The sequence below is a fragment of the Desmodus rotundus genome, chromosome 9 (genome assembly GCF_022682495.2).
Source record: "Desmodus rotundus isolate HL8 chromosome 9, HLdesRot8A.1, whole genome shotgun sequence".
Lineage (NCBI taxonomy): Eukaryota > Metazoa > Chordata > Mammalia > Chiroptera > Phyllostomidae > Desmodus > Desmodus rotundus.
The window spans coordinates 103,809,099-103,826,250 of NC_071395.1; the positions used below are offsets into that span (position 1 = coordinate 103,809,099).

The 17,152-nt window shown below is 54.3% G+C and overlaps 2 protein-coding genes and 1 non-coding gene across 17 annotated transcripts in view; all 3 read right to left on the bottom strand.

Annotated features, from left to right (window-relative positions):
• PLXDC1 (plexin domain containing 1) overlaps positions 1-4,972 on the bottom strand; it is a 62,324-nt gene extending 57,352 nt beyond the window's left edge. For all 7 annotated transcript variants that reach the window (XR_008425186.2, XR_008425185.2, XM_053911737.2 and 4 more), the window contains exon 1: positions 4,683-4,972. Coding sequence is in view for 5 of the 7 variants with exons in the window: in XM_053911737.2 (XP_053767712.1) it covers positions 4,683-4,758 (76 nt within the window). In the remaining 2 variants the exon portion in view is untranslated. The remainder of the gene's footprint in view (positions 1-4,682) is intronic.
• Positions 4,973-7,131: 2,159 nt separating this feature from the next.
• TRNAC-GCA (transfer RNA cysteine (anticodon GCA)) lies at positions 7,132-7,203 on the bottom strand. Its single transcript has one exon. It is a non-coding gene; the product is annotated as a tRNA-Cys (tRNA).
• Positions 7,204-7,601: 398 nt separating this feature from the next.
• Positions 7,602-14,407, bottom strand: ARL5C (ARF like GTPase 5C). 9 transcript variants are annotated; one of them, XR_006653015.3, is made up of 7 exons: positions 14,114-14,163; positions 13,441-13,501; positions 12,902-13,082; positions 11,954-12,101; positions 10,753-10,836; positions 9,609-10,204; positions 7,603-8,453 (listed from the first exon to the last, which is right to left on the bottom strand). XR_006653015.3 is itself a non-coding variant. In XM_024573459.3 (6 exons), the coding sequence occupies exons 1-6, from the start codon at positions 14,157-14,159 to the stop codon at positions 8,405-8,407; spliced, it is 540 nt and encodes a 179-aa protein (XP_024429227.1). In that variant the 5' UTR covers positions 14,160-14,395; the 3' UTR covers positions 7,619-8,404. The 9 variants fall into 9 exon arrangements, 3 of the variants coding, with proteins under 3 accessions (XP_053767438.1, XP_045038335.2, XP_024429227.1); XR_006653012.3 differs by lacking the exon at positions 12,902-13,082 and having other exon boundaries at positions 7,602-8,453; positions 13,441-13,632; positions 14,114-14,407; XR_008425156.2 differs by lacking the exon at positions 12,902-13,082 and having other exon boundaries at positions 7,602-8,453; positions 13,441-13,923; positions 14,114-14,407.
• Positions 14,408-17,152: the final 2,745 nt, after the last annotated feature.

Sequence of the window (17,152 nt, forward strand, 5' to 3'; positions counted from 1 at the left end):
GTCCAAGCCACCCTCTCCCCACGCACCACCCAAGTTTGCCACTCCAGCCCCACGACGACCACTCGGTCCAGCAACTACTTCAGCCTCCACCTCAGATGCCCTTTGGCTAGTCTTTCCTGTGCCCACCAGAGCGTCTAGAGGATAAACTTGACTCCAACTCGCCCCTGCATCCCACTCGCCACAGCCCTCCAGCTGAAGACCCAGCAGCTCTCCCCAGCACTTGAGAACCCCTGTGACCGAATTCCTGCTCTCTCCTCCAGCTTCCTGTCTCCCCAAAGCCCCTCCAGGGCCCAGCCCTGCTCTCTCTGGCCACAGGCTTCACACACGCAGCTTCTCAGCCAGGATCACTCTGCTCCATAAACAAGTCCTTCTCCCCATGAGCTCCTGCGCATCCTCCAAGTCTCACAAGATGTCACTTCTTCCCAGCACATCCTCTGACTTCTCTCCCCCAGTCCCAAATGCTACATGTGCCACCCCAGCCCCGATCCCGACGCATCGCTGCTGCCCGTGCATCCGTGGGCTCCCAGTACCTGACACAAAGCAAATGCTCAGTAGACTCACAGGGATGACGGGATGAAGGGAAGAAGGGAGGGAGGGAGGAAGGGAAAAGGGAGGGGAGGAGGGATCTTTAAGTGCCCTGAGTACCAGGAGACCCACGGGGCTGAGAAGACCTCCCCTGGGGCAGGGCCTCGCTGGAGCCCCTCACGGTAATGTCACAGCAATAAAAGAACACAGGTGTGGAATCAGACAAGCTCGAGGATGAAGCCTGAATCTACTACTTACTAACTGTGATGCTGGACAAACTGCAAACTCTCTCTGAGCTTCAGTTTCCTCATCTGTAAACAGGGCACGATAAAATCTACACTTGGTAGGTCATTTTGAGTCTTTAACAAAATAATGTACCCAAAGCACCCAGCAGGGTCCAGCCTTTCCTGGGTTTCACATGAGGACCCACTTTCTGAGGGGCTTGAGAAAGGCTCCAGACCCTGAGCCGAAATCCTGCCTCCTAGTTACAAAGCCCCCAAGTGCACCCTCTCCCCTCCAGGTGGCGGGCAGGTCCCACTGATGACCCCCATCTGGGGAGAAGGAAAGAGGCAGGAAGGGACCACCAAGCAGGTCCAAAGAAAAGAGAAGAGGAGAGAAGAGTTTGGCTCCCTGTGAGTTTCTCTTGAAGGAAGAGTCCGGTGTCTGTGACTGCCTCTGATTCACTCACTCATTCATTGAGACTCTGCTGTGTGCTGGGTGCCATGTCGGCTGCCGGGGTGACAACAGAGATCCAGCAGACACAACCCCTGTGCCTATGCAGATTCTGGGTGGATAAGACAGATACAAAATCAATAATACGGCAAATGGGACAATGGGAGACGGTGACACGTGCTGTGAAGAAAAGCGGACAGACGAGAGGGTTGGAGGTTGTTGCTGCTCTGGACGGAGCCTTCAAGGAGGGGCTCTCTGAGGAGGCGGCCCTTGAGCTGACTTAGACCTGGATGAGAAGCAGTTACCTGAAAGTCGGAAGGGAGGCAGCCTGATGTGTTGAGGGACAGAATGGGGACAGTGAGGCAGGTGTGAGGGTGGGGAGAGGCTGTTTGATGATCACGTTAAGAAGTTCAGACTTCAGCCCTGATTTGTTTGAAAGCCTCTGGTGGTGAGGAGGAGGCTGGATGCAGAATCATGGCTAGGGGCCCTAGACAATCTAGTCCACGTTCCATTTTACAGAAGAGGAAACCACAGCTCAGGGAAGGAAGGAAGTTGCCACCGTCACCAGGGGCTGTGCTGGGCCTGGTCTCCTGGCTCCCAGGCTGAGCCACCGCCGCCAGCTGCCTCTTCCTTCTCTGTCTGTTTTAGACACCTCTGGTTCCACCTGGGCCAGGCCCTCAGCGTCCCCTGCTCCCACCAGGCACCCCAAGGACATCTTCCTTTCTGTCCAACTGTCTGTCTGCCAGCTCCTACTAACCTCCCCCTCCACCTGACTCTATCCCTGGGTCACTCTTCTTTCTGCTGACCCCACTCCACTGCCAGATGCCATAGCCAGGCTCCACCGAGCCCGCCAGTCCATCAGGAGGGAGAGGAGATGTGCAGATGCAGATGTGAGCAGAACCAGCCTGGTCTCTGTGTCCCAGATTTAAGTCTCTCGCTGTGACCTCTGACCAACTTCATTGTCCCCAGCAACCATTTCACACTTTATGGTGCACGATTATCTGTGTTCCTTAAAACGCAGCTATAAAGGGTTTTTTCGTAACAGCCAGATCCCATGAGACTGAGCTAAATATCAAACTGGTGATAACGTTGATTACAAACAACCGTCTATCACGAGACCACCAGGAGGTATAGCCCCTGGTGCTACCACATTCTTTGTCCCTTTGTCCTGTCAGTACCCACGTTACACCATTTAAAAAGCACTACAAGGGGGTCTGTTAGAGGATAATTTGTGCAACGCTGCTGCTCGGCCGTTTTCCACTCAGGCCTGATCTTCTCGTAAGTAAATTACCATATAATACATTTTCTTATATTCTATGCATTGCCAGCTTCGTCTTTCAGTCTGAAGAGGCCTTCTTGTTACAATGGCCAGAACACCTTGGACAGGAGATTGCAGCCCCCTCCTGAGCCAGCCCCGCCCTGCCCAGAGGACTCAGGAGCCTTCACGCTGAATGACAGCACCCCTTCCGGTCCAGCTCCCAGCTGCCCTTTCGCTAGTCGCTAGTCTCTAGTCGCAGGGGCTCCACCACCCACCAGAGTTAGGCTGTCCCTCCTTAGTGGCCCTCCCACAGAATGTCCCACCCCCACACCTGGCCTACCCCAAAGACGCCCCCTAACAGCTACCCTTCTGGCTTCCTGAAGCTTCCTGAGGTCTAACCCATCTCTCCTGCTGCAGAGAAAGTCCGTTTCTTCTGGCTGAATCTTTGTCGAAGCTGAGAAGACAGAGCGTCCTCTACTTAGAGATGTGATTCATGCCTCTGCCTGCCCTGCTCTTGCTGGCCATTCCAGCTGTCTCCTCCCTCAACCCAGCTCTGAGGAAGAAGCCTTCAGCCGGGCCTGGGTCTGGCCAGCATCCCCCTTGTTACCTCCCAACTCCCCTTCCCCAACCCTCTCCACGGTTCTTCCAGTTCTGCAGAGGTTCCGAGTCCTCCCTCATTAACCCACTCACATCCTGAGTTCAGAAGATTCCACCAGGTTCACTGGGGCTGCAAAGGACTTCAAAAATTGACCCATCCAACCTCTTCTTTCTTAAATTATTTGTTTTTTTTTTAAATTATCACCCATACATCTCATAACAAATCAGAAAAGGAAAGACAATCATAAAAAAAGAAAGAGATCTCTCATAATTCCACCACCAAGAGACAAACATTTTGCCCACAGCCTCACTGTATAATGAGGCAATAGGTCCAGAGAAGGAAAATAACTTGCCCAGGGTCACACAGCACGTGAGATGCTGGGAATAGAAGCCACGTCTCTGGCCGTTCCCTGTGTGGTCTCCCTGAAAACTGGTGGGGTGGCTCTTGCCACATCAGCTTCCACTGCTCTCTGCCCACATCTCCACCACCAGCACCCTTCCCTACCCTCCTTCTCCACAGAGACCCAGGCCTGTGTCAGCTACATACAGGGACCAGTAAAGTCAAGAATGCTGTCACTGACACTGTACCTGATGCTAGTATGTCCCTGAGACCCAGCAGCCCATCTACACACACACACACACACACACACACACACCCCTTTTTCCGTCTGAGGGACGCCTGTGCCGGCGAGGCAGAGAGCTCTATCTTCCCAATTCTGTCAAGAGACTAGACTGCAAATTACCCACCTCCCCAACCCTAGAGAAGGTCTGGTTACATGAGGAGAATGTAAAATTACCTGTTGAAAAATGGTTCTTTTATAACATGAGAGATTCAAGGTAGATCTCAGAAAGGACTTCCAGGTGGGAGATATTGTTGTGGAAAACTGGTGTAAGGGGAAGAGGAGTGTGCAGACAGGTGCCCCCACCCCCAGCCCCAATCTACAGCCAGAGCAACTAAAGGCCAAGAGGCCAGAGGGCAGGTCAGGGCAGAGCAGAAGTGAGAGGAGGGCCCTGGAGGATGCGGGATGGAGGATGGGGGAGCAGCAAGTTGCTTCTTCCTGGGCCCAGAACCGCTCTCCAGGTACCAGACAGGCAGAGGAAGGCTTCAGTCCAGGCCATCAGTGCCCTTCCTCTGGGAGAGATGCTGGTCTCCATCATCCTCCTGTCTGCTCCCACCCAGCCCCCAAATCGACTCAGACCCAACCTGGGTCAGCTTGGGGATGGGGGCAGGGAAGAGAAAGAGGAGGCAAATCTTGGCGGACTCCCCATCTTATCAGAATTCAGCCTTAGGGACCCATGTGGCCAGGGGCCCCTATAACCCGCCCACTGTTTCCTTTGGGACCACAGCCCACAGCCTCATGGAGCCCCCTCCAGAGGGGTACCTTCAGTGTCCTTCCTGGAGGGCAATTTCTAATGCCTGCACCCTCTCGTGCACACCCTATGTGTTTAGGAAAGTGGGGTCCCTGTCCACTTGCTCAGACAGGGCTCCTGGCCTCCTGCAGACAGTACCCCCACCCCACCCCCACCCACCCGCGACATCACCAGCCTGTCGGTACTTGCCCCTGCCCTCGCCTGCCTACCTGCCCCCTCCCCGCCCCCGGCCCACCCGGCAAACTCCGGCCAGTCCTACCTGCTCCGGGCTTGGGGCTCAGCGCCCAGGCAGCCTCCCGGAGCACCAGCACCAGGAGCCAGACCTCTCCCCGCATGGTGGGTCCGGGACCCGCCCCCGGCCCGCTGCAGCCGAGGAGGGGGCCCGGGCTCGGCGGCGCGGTCCCGGAGGCTGGCGGGCGCAGGGATGGATGGCGAGGCGGCGGCGGAGCGCGGGGGGCCCGACGAGGCGGCGGGAGCGGCGAGCGCGCGAGCTCGAGGGGAGCGAGCAGAGCAGTGACCGGGAACCGGGACCGGGAGGGGACGGGGCGGGACGGGGGGCGCGGCGCCTCGGAGCTCACCCCAGTCTTCCCCGGTCCCTCCACGCCCTCCCCCGGCACTCTCCCAGGGCTCCCGCAGCTGCTCCCGCAGCCGCTCCCGCCCCTGCGGGAGGAGGGGTCCGGGGAGGGGCGGAGTAGGCAGACGAACGGACGCGGCGGGAGACCTTTGGGCAGAGAGAATCCCTAAGAGCATCGGCGGCCCCCCACCCCCACCCCCACCCCCACGCCACACCTTAGTTCCTGTCTCCCTTCCCCTCCTCCACGGCCCCGGGGAAAGCAGCAAAGCGAAGATCCGAGGGACCAAACTCCAGGGAGGGACAGGCGTCCCTTCCTCGGGTCCTGGCTCCTGCCGTCCCACCACACCCCCCAGCTCTACCAGGTTTCCCGACTTTCTGGGCTCTTCCTCGGAGTTCTGTGGATGCCCACCCCACCCCGGAATTAACCCTTGCAGCAAAGACCCCCCCGCTCCAGCTCCTCTCCCCAGCGCCCGAATGCCTGAATTCCACCCCCTCCCAGGGCTGTCTCCACTTTACCACACAACCCCCCATTTCCAGCACCCTGTTGTCCCCCAGCCCGGCAGACTTGGCAGTGGAGAGGGCCTGGCTCAGCCTGCATTGAAATAGACTGGCCTTCTCCCCACCCCCAGAAGGTAACCCACCCTTCTCTGGGGACCCCAGGCCTGCTCAGGGCCCGACCCAGACAATCCTCACAGCCAGCCCCAGAGCAAGACGACGGTTCACCCCTCTTCCACCACCGTACAAGAGACTCTTGGGGATAGATTTTTTTTTTTTCCTTCCAGGACAGAATAAAAATACCATCAATTTAGGAGATTTAATAGACGGCAGGGAATCAGGTCAGGACTCGGAGGTGCCTGTTCCCGCCCCTGACCTACTTCGTGCGATAGCAAAGACCTGGAGCGCTGGAAGGTGGGAGAGTGAGGCGTGGGGGGCACCGTGGCTTCTAAGGGCCTGGGGCGCAGGAAATGAAAATCGCGGAGAGGGGTAAGGACGCTGAGCGCCATGCGGGGTATTTCCCAGGAGGAGGGGGGACGTGCGTGGGGACGGAAGAGGGAACAGGGTGAGCCTGAATGAAAAAAGGACTAAGGACTCTAATTTCTCAGAATCCCAGGCCCTCCTTCCTCAAGACCCAGGGTCCCAGAAACGAGCTCCTCCCGCCCTAAGCCATTACTTTACAATGGGACAAGGGTAGGCCTGTAAATCCTTTTCTAATTTAAATCCCGATTCTGCTGATTCAAACAGGTTCAAATGGGTCCCGTAGAAGTAAGGCCTGCTTGAGTGTGGTTAGTAGGGTAATAATAATGTGGGTGTAATATTTATAGTTTTAATTTGAACATTTCACCTAAAATGGCACATGGTGTGCTTGAGTGTGATATTGTTATGTTACAGAATCACGTGCTTATTATTTTATAATAAAAGATTTTGTAATTTAAAAGGGGCGTTATTTGTGCCGGACCCTGTAGACTGCCTCTTCCAGCTGCGGCTTCTTGCTGCCCTCTAGTGGCCATGTGGCGACACGCAACGCGTGCGTTTTGCGGTTTCCCTCACATTCCCGGACCTGCCCAGACGCTGTCCACCTGCTCTGGCTCTGGCCCACCTGGTCCACATCTCCTCGCCCCTGCCCTCTGGGGGGTCAAGGTGAGAGGTCCCAGGACGATATTGCAGCTCCAGCCTAGACTTCTTTGTACATTCCTCAGTTCGGGGTGCATCGAAGTCTATTTTCTAAGGCCTTCTACAAGGGCTCAGACTGAATCAGCAACTTGGAAATAATTAGAAGCCAATGACGTATACGTTTTTTAAATGTAAGCCTCTAGAACTTGAGCGTCAATCAGAACCACCCGGAGGGCTTGTTAAAAAACAGATTTCTCGGCACCACTCCCAAATTTCTAATTCAGCAGTTCTCTGACGGGGCCGAGAGCCTGCATTACTAACACGTTCCCAGGTGGTGGTGCTGGTCCCCGGGACTGTATTTGAAAGCCACTGCTGTAGAATTCTCGTTTCTTGCATTCTCTCACCGCTTCTCGTCTGCCCAAAAGAGAAGTAACGAAGGAGGTGTTAATCTAGAATTGTGGAAAATCCTACTTTATAGAAAACTGTTGTTTAGCCGATAGTGGGGGCCTTAAAATGAAGCAGAAGGGGGCACCCGGATTTGAACCGGGGACCTCTTGATCTGCAGTCAAATGCTCTACCACTGAGCTATACCCCCTCTCTCGCACAAGTTCCTCATTAGAATAAATTTCTGTGGAATAAGGAAATGGTATCAATTTATATTTTAATTTTAGAGTCGTGCTAGAACAATCTAATGCGGAGGAAAAAAAAAGAATCTGAATAACGACAGCTAGAATTCCGGAGTCCTTCCTTCACAATCACGCCCCGGGAAAACCATAAAGTTAAACAATTCTGGGCTCTTCTTATTGGTGTCTAGACTTTCGCCAAGATATCCACTGCCTAACTGGGGAAGGAGATAGACCCCTGGCCCCAAGACTGCCCGGGGTCTGCTGGGGTAATAATGGCACCGCTCCCTGTATACAGGGCAGCCCGGCTTTCCAGCCCGTCTCCAGCCGGACCCAGATAGGACTCCTGGGCTTTTTCAGCCTCTAGGGGCCCCTACTCCAGCAGGCGGAAATAAGAGGCGAGTACCTTTCAATGGCATTTATTACACCTTTATAAAAACCTTAATACAATGTGAAAAAATTATTACAAAAGACAGACAAGCTGGACACTTGGCAGGAGCGGGATTTACATCGAAGGACACTGGGAGTGAAGAGCGTGGATGGAGTGGCTTGCAGCTCGAAAGTTGTGGTCAGAGGCGGCTTCTCAGACGGAATGGGGAGGCCAGGGAGGAGTGGAACTCCCTGCAGCGCCAAGGACTGTTCCTGTCTGGGATGTCTTGTCCCGCTCCTCCCCTCTCAGGTTTTGGGTCTGCCCTCCCTCCCCTGAGTCCACCCCCTTCACCTTTCTAGAATATCCTTTGACCAAAGATGGCTGAGGGGCCAGAAATTTGGGGTGGGAGTCAGGGGGTTGAGGCCATGGGGTTCCAGGAAATAAAGAGTCTCTCACTCTGCCTCCCTGCGACCCCTATCCAATTTTTCCTACAGAGAGGCTGAGAGCTGAGGGGAGGAGGCTCCAATTCCCAATCCTCCCAACAGCTCCCCTGGTGTCTCCAAGAAGGACACCGCTTCTGAGGAGTGAGGGGCAGCTTTTGCTGCTGTCCCCACCGCAGCACTTCAGGGTATACAGTCCAGCTCCTCTGTGGGGAGGTGGGTGGGCAGCAGCAATCTCACTGTCCATAGCTGGCCCTGCTCCCACCAGAGAATTGTAGAAAAGTAATAAATAGTCACTCGGGTCTTCCACCCGTGGAGTCCACACAAAACCCCAAAGTTTCTGGTTGGCCTCAGGCTAGGACATCAGTTGGCAGTGGCCTGAGACTGCATCCACTGGAGCCCAGCGAGCAGCCTGCAGGAAGGGAAGAACCGGGCAAAGGTCAGCATAACTCAGGAGGACGATGATCTTCAAGTCCCCAGCCCCTGCCCAAAGCCGACTGAAGGGGAAACTGAGTTACAGCCGATCCTGCAATCGACAAATGTGAACAGACTGAGGACTATGCACCAGCTGTCGTGCCTGGGCGCTGCCCTCTGGGGCTTATGTCCAGCAGAAGAGATGGGTATTAAACAAATGACTAAACCAATAATTCCATAACTACATACCTTAATAAAGGTTAGGAAGGAAATTTACAGAGGCCTCTTGTTATCTGGGGGTCAGCCAGCGCTTCTGTAAGGCCTGGAGACCTACCTTAGCAACGTCTCGGGACAAATCTCTAATGCCCCCTTCCCACCCACTGCATTGCAGGAGGCAGTGCTAGGGAGACTTCAAAGGCCTGGGAAGAGACCTCATAAGCAAGTTCTCCCATTAGACTGTTAGCAGCGCCAGAGCAAGGGGCAGGGGGCAGGGGCCAGGGGCGTCTCGGTCATGTCTTTACTATCTGGTACAGTGCATGGCCCGTGGGGGCACTCAGGAAATGCTGCTTGAATTGCACTGACTGTGGGTTGGGGGAAAAGGGGGTCCTCTTGACTCAGGGGGTAGCAAAACGGTATACCAGAAATGTGTGTTTCCTTGAGCTGACCTGCCTAAAGCCTCCCCTTCTTCAACCAGCCTTCTAGGTCCCCAGTTTGCTGCAATTCCACTTGAAAAGAAAGAGGAAAGGGAAGTCTCCAGACCTGATACAAGGCCCTTTCTATATGACCGTGACCTAGCTCCTTCATATCCTTCAAGAGTTTACTCAGTAACTACCTTCTCAGCAGGCCCTCCCTGGATGGCTCACCTACAATTGCAACATTCTGCCTGTACTTCCAGTCTCCTTTCCTACCCGAATCGTCCTCTGAGCACTTAGCACTTTTTAACTTACTACATATATATAGAAATATATATACAATTGTTTACTGTCCTTCCCCCCACACACACACACACACTGCAGAGTAAGCTCCATGAGGGCAGGTATTTTGGTCTGTTTTGCTCACGGCTGTTCTCCAGTGCCCAGAACGGTGCCCAGCACAAGTAGGTGCTCGATACACTTTCTCTACAGAAACGCTAGGAGGTAGTAGGTATAATCACCTCCTCTTTACAGATCAGGCAACTCAAGGTCAGGAGTCAGTGATTTCTGCCTGGAGGATTTGTCCCTGGTCTTCCCATGGCTGACCATTCTCCTCTTCATTCAGGGCTCAGCTCAAAAGACATCTCCCAGTAGAGGCTGTCCCTGACTCCCAGAGCTAACCTAGACTCACTGCGACCCAATTTCACTTTCTTCGCAGCGCTCATCTGCACCCGAAAATTTGTGTTTCGGTGGGTTGTCGTGCCTCTCCCCACCGGAACAAGCCCTTGGGAGCAGGGACTCTCCTGCTCACTGCTTCCCCACAGCACCTCAACCGTGGGGAGGTGCTCCACTGCCTTGACCAACTGTGAGCCGGATTCTGACAGGAGAGGCAGGAGAATGTTCTGATGGTCAGCTGTTCCCTGGTCTGGCCAGGCCCTGGAGGTCCAGGTGGGGCAGCCACTAACCCTTCCCCAGTGAGGGCACAGCAGCCCTGTATGTGCCACGGGTGGTCTTTTATGGCACTGAGGGTGAGGAATTGGGAGATCTCCACAGTGGTCATAGAGTCCTTCATATCCTGCTTGTTGGCAAAGATCAGGATGGAAGCATCGTGCAGAGCCTGTGGAAAGAGGAGCTCAGCTCCAGTCAGTCTGCCAGGGCCCAGCCTGTCTTCCCAGTGCCCCATGTGGACCCCCTGGCCCCCCTGCTATCCCAACAAGAGAGGCCTGTGCCCAAGTGGGGTGGAGATAGGGTCCCTTTCCCAACATAGCAACCCCAGCAAATGACAATGACAATGACAGCTCATAGAATGCCTTCAAACCAGCTCGTGTAATCCTTATAACAGTCCCCTGACATAGGAATTTGACGATTCTCCCCAGTTTATAGGTGGGGAAACTGTAGGATTAGAGAGGCAGGGTGACTTGTCTGGGGCCCCACAGTGAGCAGGAAGTGGTGTTAGGACCCTGAACCAGCAAGTCTGGCTTTTGTGGTCAACTATGCTGAGGGTATTATGGTCCTTCATCTGAGATAAACTAGCCCTGCCCAAGCTGCTGAGCTAGAGGCTGTCAGAGACTGGGCCACCTGGAAAGAAGCTCAGAGAGGCTAAGTGAGTAAACTGAGGTTACACAGCTCATACACTGGACCCTCCCCCAACCTCAGGGGGCTTACCTCATGGGCCAGCATCTTATACAGCTCCTCGCGAGTGGTCAGCAGCCGATCCCGGTCTGTGCTGTCAATCACAAGGATGATGAACTGGCCAGCAGAGGGGAACCATGAGTAGTGGGCATTCTCTTTGCTGAAAGTGCTTTCTGCCCAGCTGCGCTCCCCACTGGCCTCATACTGCCACAACCCAAGTCCCACAGGCGACACACTGTCCAGGCTCCAGATCTCACTGCCCTAGTCCCACTTTTCGTTGTTTATCTTTGTCCTAGTCCCATTTTAATTCCCCTTTCCACCCAGACCCGGGGAGTACACAGCACAGCCCCAGGTTTCATGACAGAGGCTACGCTAAGCCCTGTGCATTCATGACTCCAGCTAGCCCTTTGGAGCTGAAACTGCAGCTGACCCTCAGACAACAGGAGGGATAGGGGTGCCATCTCCTACACAATTGAAAATCCACATATAACTTTTGACTTCTCCAAAACTTCAGCCCTCCCCTGGTATCTGTGGGGGGCTGGGGCCAGGGCCCCCATGGACACCAAAATCTTTGGATGCTCAAGTCCCTTATATAAAGCGGCACAGAACAATGCATACAGTCGGCCTTACACATTTGCAGACTCCCAACCACGGATCAAAATACTATTTTTGATCCGTGGTTGGTTGAATCTGTGGGTACGAACCCCAGGAATCCAGAGGGCTGACTGTACATAGATTGGAAAAATCCACAAATAAGTGGACCCCAGCAGTTCAAACCCACGTTGTTCAAAGGTCAACTGTATTATCATCCCCATTTACCAATGAGGAGACTGAGGTTCCCCAAGGTGGCGTATCTTGCCCTCAGCCACATGACTGATGAGTGGCAGTGCTGGAATTTGAACTTGGCTGTCTCATTCCGGGAATGAAACCACTGAATTCTCCTGCTGCCAGAGTGAGAAAGGCCCCCAGAGACAAAGGGTCTACCCATCCAGTGCATCAAACAGAAAGCTGCCAGCAAGCAGACAAAGCTGCTAGGAAGTACTCAAACATTTTAACGGGCACTGTGCTGTATAAGTATTGAAACACAGGCAAAAACTATTGTTTTATTGTTTAATTTTCACAACAACTCAGGGAGGCCATTATTATGATCTCCACCTCACAAGTGGGGGAACCAAGGCTCAGAGAGTAGCTGGCTAGTGTCACACGGCCCCTCCAGCCCCCGGGCCCGCCTCACCTCAGTGTTGGAGTAGTAGGTGTTCCAGGTGGAGCGCAGAGCCTCCTGTCCCCCTATGTCCCACATGAGGAAGTGAGTCTTTCTCAGGACAATCTCCTCCACGTTGCTCCCGATGGTGGGACATGTATGGACCACCTCATTCATCAGGCTGGGGAGGTAGGAGAGGGTACCAAGAGCTCAGCCCAGAGCACTCTCCGCTCTGGCCTCCTACCCCTCTGCTCCCAAGTCAGGCTGACTCTAATTCAGAACAATCAGTCCAGGTTGCACAAGCCTCTACTGAGCACAGGGGAACACAGACAGGAGTGAGACCAAGTCCTGCCCTGGCTTGGACCCCAGAGAGGGGTCACTTAACAGAGCTGTCTCCCCAAACTTTAATATGCAGTTGGATCACCTGGGAGTCTGGTTAAAAACCAGATTCTGTCTGATCCAGTGGGTCGGGGCTGGGGCCCAGCGTTTTGCCCTTCTAACAAGCTTCCAGGGGATGCCAATGTCGCTGGTCTGTGGACCACACTTTCAACAGTGAGGGATTAGAAAAACGAGACAGACACAAGTGTGGGCCATCAGAAAGCTGCTCCGTTTATAGCGACGCAGGAAACACACATACATGGAAGGAATTCCTCCGGAAGGCCTCGCAAGTAAAACCGGAAGTTAGAAGTGAGAGAGAAACTTACTTCTCACTGTATACTCTTGTATTGTTTGGGTTTTTTCTTTTTTTAAGATTGTATTTATTTATTTTTAGAGGGAGGGGAAGGGAAGGAGAAAGAGGGCGAGAAATATCAATGTGTGGTTGCCTCTCGCACGCCCCCTACTGGGGACCGGACCTACAACCCAGGCATGTGCCCTAACTGGGAATCTAACCCGGGACCTTTTGGTTCGAAGGCCCGGGCTCAATCCACTGAGCCACACCAGCCAGGGTCTTTTCTTCTAATTTTGAAAAAAAACACTTACATATATCTTTTTCAGGGAAAATTTGTCCTAAGTAAATACTCTGGAGGCTCCAGAACGGGAGAGGTGCCATCCAGGGAGTCAATTTAGGAAAAAACTCCGGTGAGTAATTGCTCAGCACATGTGCCAGATTCTGCCAGACCCGGAGGTATGGAGCCCAGCGGATCCAAACTTGGCTTTGGGTCTGCAGAACGGGGAGATGCAAAGGTAGACTGCCGGAGTTAAAAGGCAGGGACCTGCCGCTAGGGGGGAGCGAAGAGCAGGGAGGCGGGAAGAACCTGCCTGCCCACCAGCGTCAGGCCGGCAGCGGGTTTTGGCAGGGGCCAGAGGTAGAGGGCGGGGCGCAGTGGGGTTGCCCCTACGGATCAGCATTCGAATGCCAGGCCGAGGGGCCGATTGGAGGAGCATACCAGGAAGGTCCCACTAGCGTTCCCACAGCACTCCTCCCTGGAACCCAGGAAAGGGCTCCGGTGATTGGTCCAAATGTTTGTCAGTCTGGTGGGAAAGCGCAAAGCCCCTCTCCCCCCACCCGAGTCACTTACAACTGGTAGAGAATGGTGGACTTTCCTGCATTGTCCAGTCCCACGATGATAACCTTGTGCTCTGGAGGTATCCGGGGGAAGGGCAAGGTCAGGACCAAACGCGGTGACCAAGGTACTGTGTGACCCACTAGGCCTCCCATATTGGAAACAAGTGTTCCCAGCATCCTGGTACCATTTCTGCTCCCCCGCCCCCTTTTCCCACCAAAAAAGAAAGAAAAGAGAAACAACAGGACAGGTTTCTTTCCCACCGGGTCCCGGACACCTGTGCCACTCCCAGACAGTGGAAATGAGAGCTGGACCCCGTCTCCTTGGCTCCACATTTCTAGAAAAGTGATGGTCCGAACGGTCCAGGGAGCGCTGGGCTTGCCCAGAGGAAGGATCCGGGGAAAGAGCCGAGAGCGAAGTCACACTCGCAGGAAATCGGCGGCGCCGTTTACCCGGAGGAAGGAGGCTTGCCCGCGCAGCCCTGCGCCCTGGTGGGCACTGAAGCCCGCGACCCGCGAGAAGGGGCAGGGAAGGGACAAGGGAGACTGGGCAGCAGGCAAGGAGCGCCCACGCGGGAGTCCCCCAGTCTTAGATTCCCCAACGCATCCTCCCCGATAACTCCAATCCCGGGAACCTCAGGTGGAAGCCGGATCAAAGCGATCGCTTGGATGCCCTGTACACCCCTTACCCTGTTTCCCGAAGATGCCCATCACTTTGGTGATCAGTTGTCCCATGGCGCGTCCGGAGCCAGGCAGAAGCAGGACTCGGGGCCTTGGGGGCCTGGGTCGAGCCCCGGAGCTTGGAGCCCCGCCCTCGCGGGAGGGTCGGGCGGGGTCTAGCAGGTCACGGAAGCTTCACGAGTCTCCTCCGGGCCTGGGAATTCCCTGGGACGCTGACCCCTCACGGGCGCTCTGGGCGTCACGGTGACGACAAACTACGTGTCCAGAGCCCTAGCGGTGCAGGAAAAACGAGGTCCAGACTCCACGTCTTCCCCCTCATCCTGAGAAAACTCCGGAATTCTCTGGGTGGACTGCTCCCCCCACTGCAAATCCGGGAGACAGCGCAGTGTCCCACGACTGATCCCAGCTCTCTCTCCTCTGAGGGCTACCTCTGGAGCACCAGACTAACGCAAAACCCTTGGCCATCCTCCTTCTGCACCTACCTACCAGCTGTGTGGGGTAGACCTGGCTCACCCATCCTCTCTCTCTGAGCTGGGGGAATGTTCTTGGCCCTCAATGGATCTCTAGTTGTTCACCTGTGGGGATTCTGTGGGTCCACTCAAAATGAGTTCCCTTGGGGAAGGGCAGGGTCTCCCTCCTTTTGCAAGGTCTCTTGCTGACAGGCAACTTCTAGGATGATTTCCTGACAAGCCAACTGCGCCCGCAGGGCTTCCTGATCCCAGAGGACAGGCATCTGAAGACAGTGATGGAGCAAAATAGAGATCTCTCAGCCAGAGACCCTGCAGAGGGATCGATCCCAGGTACTAAGAGCCAGCAGAGGAGAACTTGGACCAAGAGAACCAGGCGGGAGCTGCTGATTGTTTGTGAATTTCCTCCTTTGCTTAAAGTGGGAAAAACCAGACAACAAAAAGAGAAGTGGGGGAGGCAAACCAATCTCAGGCTACAGGGGTGGCTGGGAGACACCAGCCCTCACGTGGGAGAGTTGGCTCCTTCCAGCCCACTGCCACTGCTGGGCCCCCTGCCTCCGTCTCCCCTTACCAAGGCATCACAGCCCTATTAACCTTCAGAGTCGTGAGTTACTCCACAGCTAATAAACCTTCAATGGCTCCCTATTGACCACTGGATTCAGATCAGTCTCCTCACCTGAAATTCAAGAGCCTCCACAAACAGCCCCCATCTGCCTTTGCAGCTTATCTGCCGTTTCCATCCCCTGGGCCTTGCTCACACATGTGCGGCTCTTTCCATCTGTGCTGTTGCTTCTGCATTTCATCCATCTGAGCGCCTTACCCTCAGAACGGAAGATTCCTCAGACCAATTAGCTGCCTGCCATAAAAGCCACCTACTTCCCAAGCCCTGGCCTGGTTCTCCAGCCAAATGGGGCTTCTCTCCACACTGAGATTGCAGACCGGCATGCCTATTTCTTCCAATCACCTGTGAGTCCTAGAGGGCAAGGACACATCTTGCTCAGCTGCGTACTCCACCCCTCTCCCCCCTCCCCACCTGGTCGGGGGCCTGGAACACAGTAGGAATGTGTTGCTATTGGACCGAAGTACAGTGAGTTAATAAGCTACAGCCTGAAAAGTGGTGTTTGGAGTCAAGAAGAAGGAGGAGGAGGAGGAGGAGAGTGAATACAAGTTGGAGAGAATGGAGGAAAGCTGGGAAGTTTGTGAAGAGAGAAAACAGTTCTCTAAATACAGAATTTTCATCCTACCCAGCTTGGTAGCAGAGTGAGAAGAAGAATGGGCTAGCAGAGCCCATCTGGCTGATTCCATTTCAGCGCTAGGAGAAGAGCTGGGCCTTCCTTCGACTGGGTGCATGAGGGGAGAGGCACAGAAGGGTGCTGAGAGAAGCAGCAGTGTGTTAAGCACTTTCGCCATCTGTTTCCTGGATGGGGAGAAGGAACCTCTTGGTGCATGCACCCTGCCCCCTTCACCACCACCACCATTTAATTGCAGAATTGAAAGTGGCATTCTGCTAGCAGGGGCCCATTCAGTACACAGACAAGAGCTGCCTTTGCTGTGAGACCCAGAGCCTGGATCTCAGGGGCATCTCATTCATTCTTCATTCATTTGACAAATATGAATCAGGGGTTAGGAAACATGCCAAGGAGACAAACTAGATCCAGTCTGGGTTACACACACCAAAAACAAAAACACAAGACAAATAAACAAACAAACACCCTGAGGGAGAGCAGGTGGGAAGGCCTGGTTTAGAAGGGAGCCAAGGCACACTTCTCGGAGGATATGGTCACTGGAGCTAAAACGAGATTTTTTTCTAGGGTACTGGACTAGAACACCCCCTCGCTTCTGGGCCGTGGCGGTTCCAGCTCAGCTCATTTTATTTTGGATTGGCGGAAACCTTCAGCCACACCTAGGACTGAGGCTCACTCTGATACACAACCTACTGCAAAGACAGAAGCAGCTAGTCAGGTAGGGGGCCCCCCAGTGCCTCAGTTCCTGAGCCCCTGAGGTGGCTGTGATAGTCGAACCAGCCTCTCTGGGCCTAGTCCCCGCTGACTTTCATGGTTGTTGACATCCTCACATGCGGACATGCTGGCTGCGTGACGGTTGAGGGCTTGTGGTTACCAACAGACAAGAATCTCTTTCTCCTCTCAATACTTTCGAGCCACCTAGAAATACCCCTGCCTGTAAGCTACGGGCAAATGCAATTTCAGGCAGAAGACACACGGGGAGGAGACAGAAGCATATTCAAACACCTGCTTCCTCCTCTCTAACCCCTCTCCTCTGAGAAGCTGGGCCATCTTGGGGCAGGGGAATTAGCCCTAGACTTGGGTGTCGTGGACAAACAGAACTTGAAATCCAAAAACCTGAGTCCCAGTTCTTGTTCCGTGGCTGTGTAACTATGCACGAGTTGGTTAATCTCCCTGAGCTTTATCTGTAAACTGGAGTTCAGAATCCCTGTCCTCGATTCAAAATATCAGTCTCCACGCAGGGTGGAGCTCTCTGCCAAGCTCCTGACCAAGCACCCAGCTGCCTTCTGCTCTCCTCCTCCTGGATGTCCTCCTATAGCACCATAAACCCTGTCCG

Excerpts from the sequence above, each read along its gene's own strand:
- ARL5C (XM_045182400.2), bottom strand. The coding sequence starts at position 13,760 with ATGTGGAGCCAAGGAGACGGGGTCCAGCTCTCATTTCCACTGTCTGGG. Across the intron at positions 12,102-13,440 it reads TCCACCATTCTCTACCAGTT|CCTGATGAATGAGGTGGTCC; the intron begins GTAAGTGACTCG and ends CTACCTCCCCAG. Across the intron at positions 8,454-10,052 it reads TGTGCCCTCACTGGGGAAGG|GCTGCTCGCTGGGCTCCAGT; the intron begins GTTAGTGGCTGC and ends CCCTTCCTGCAG.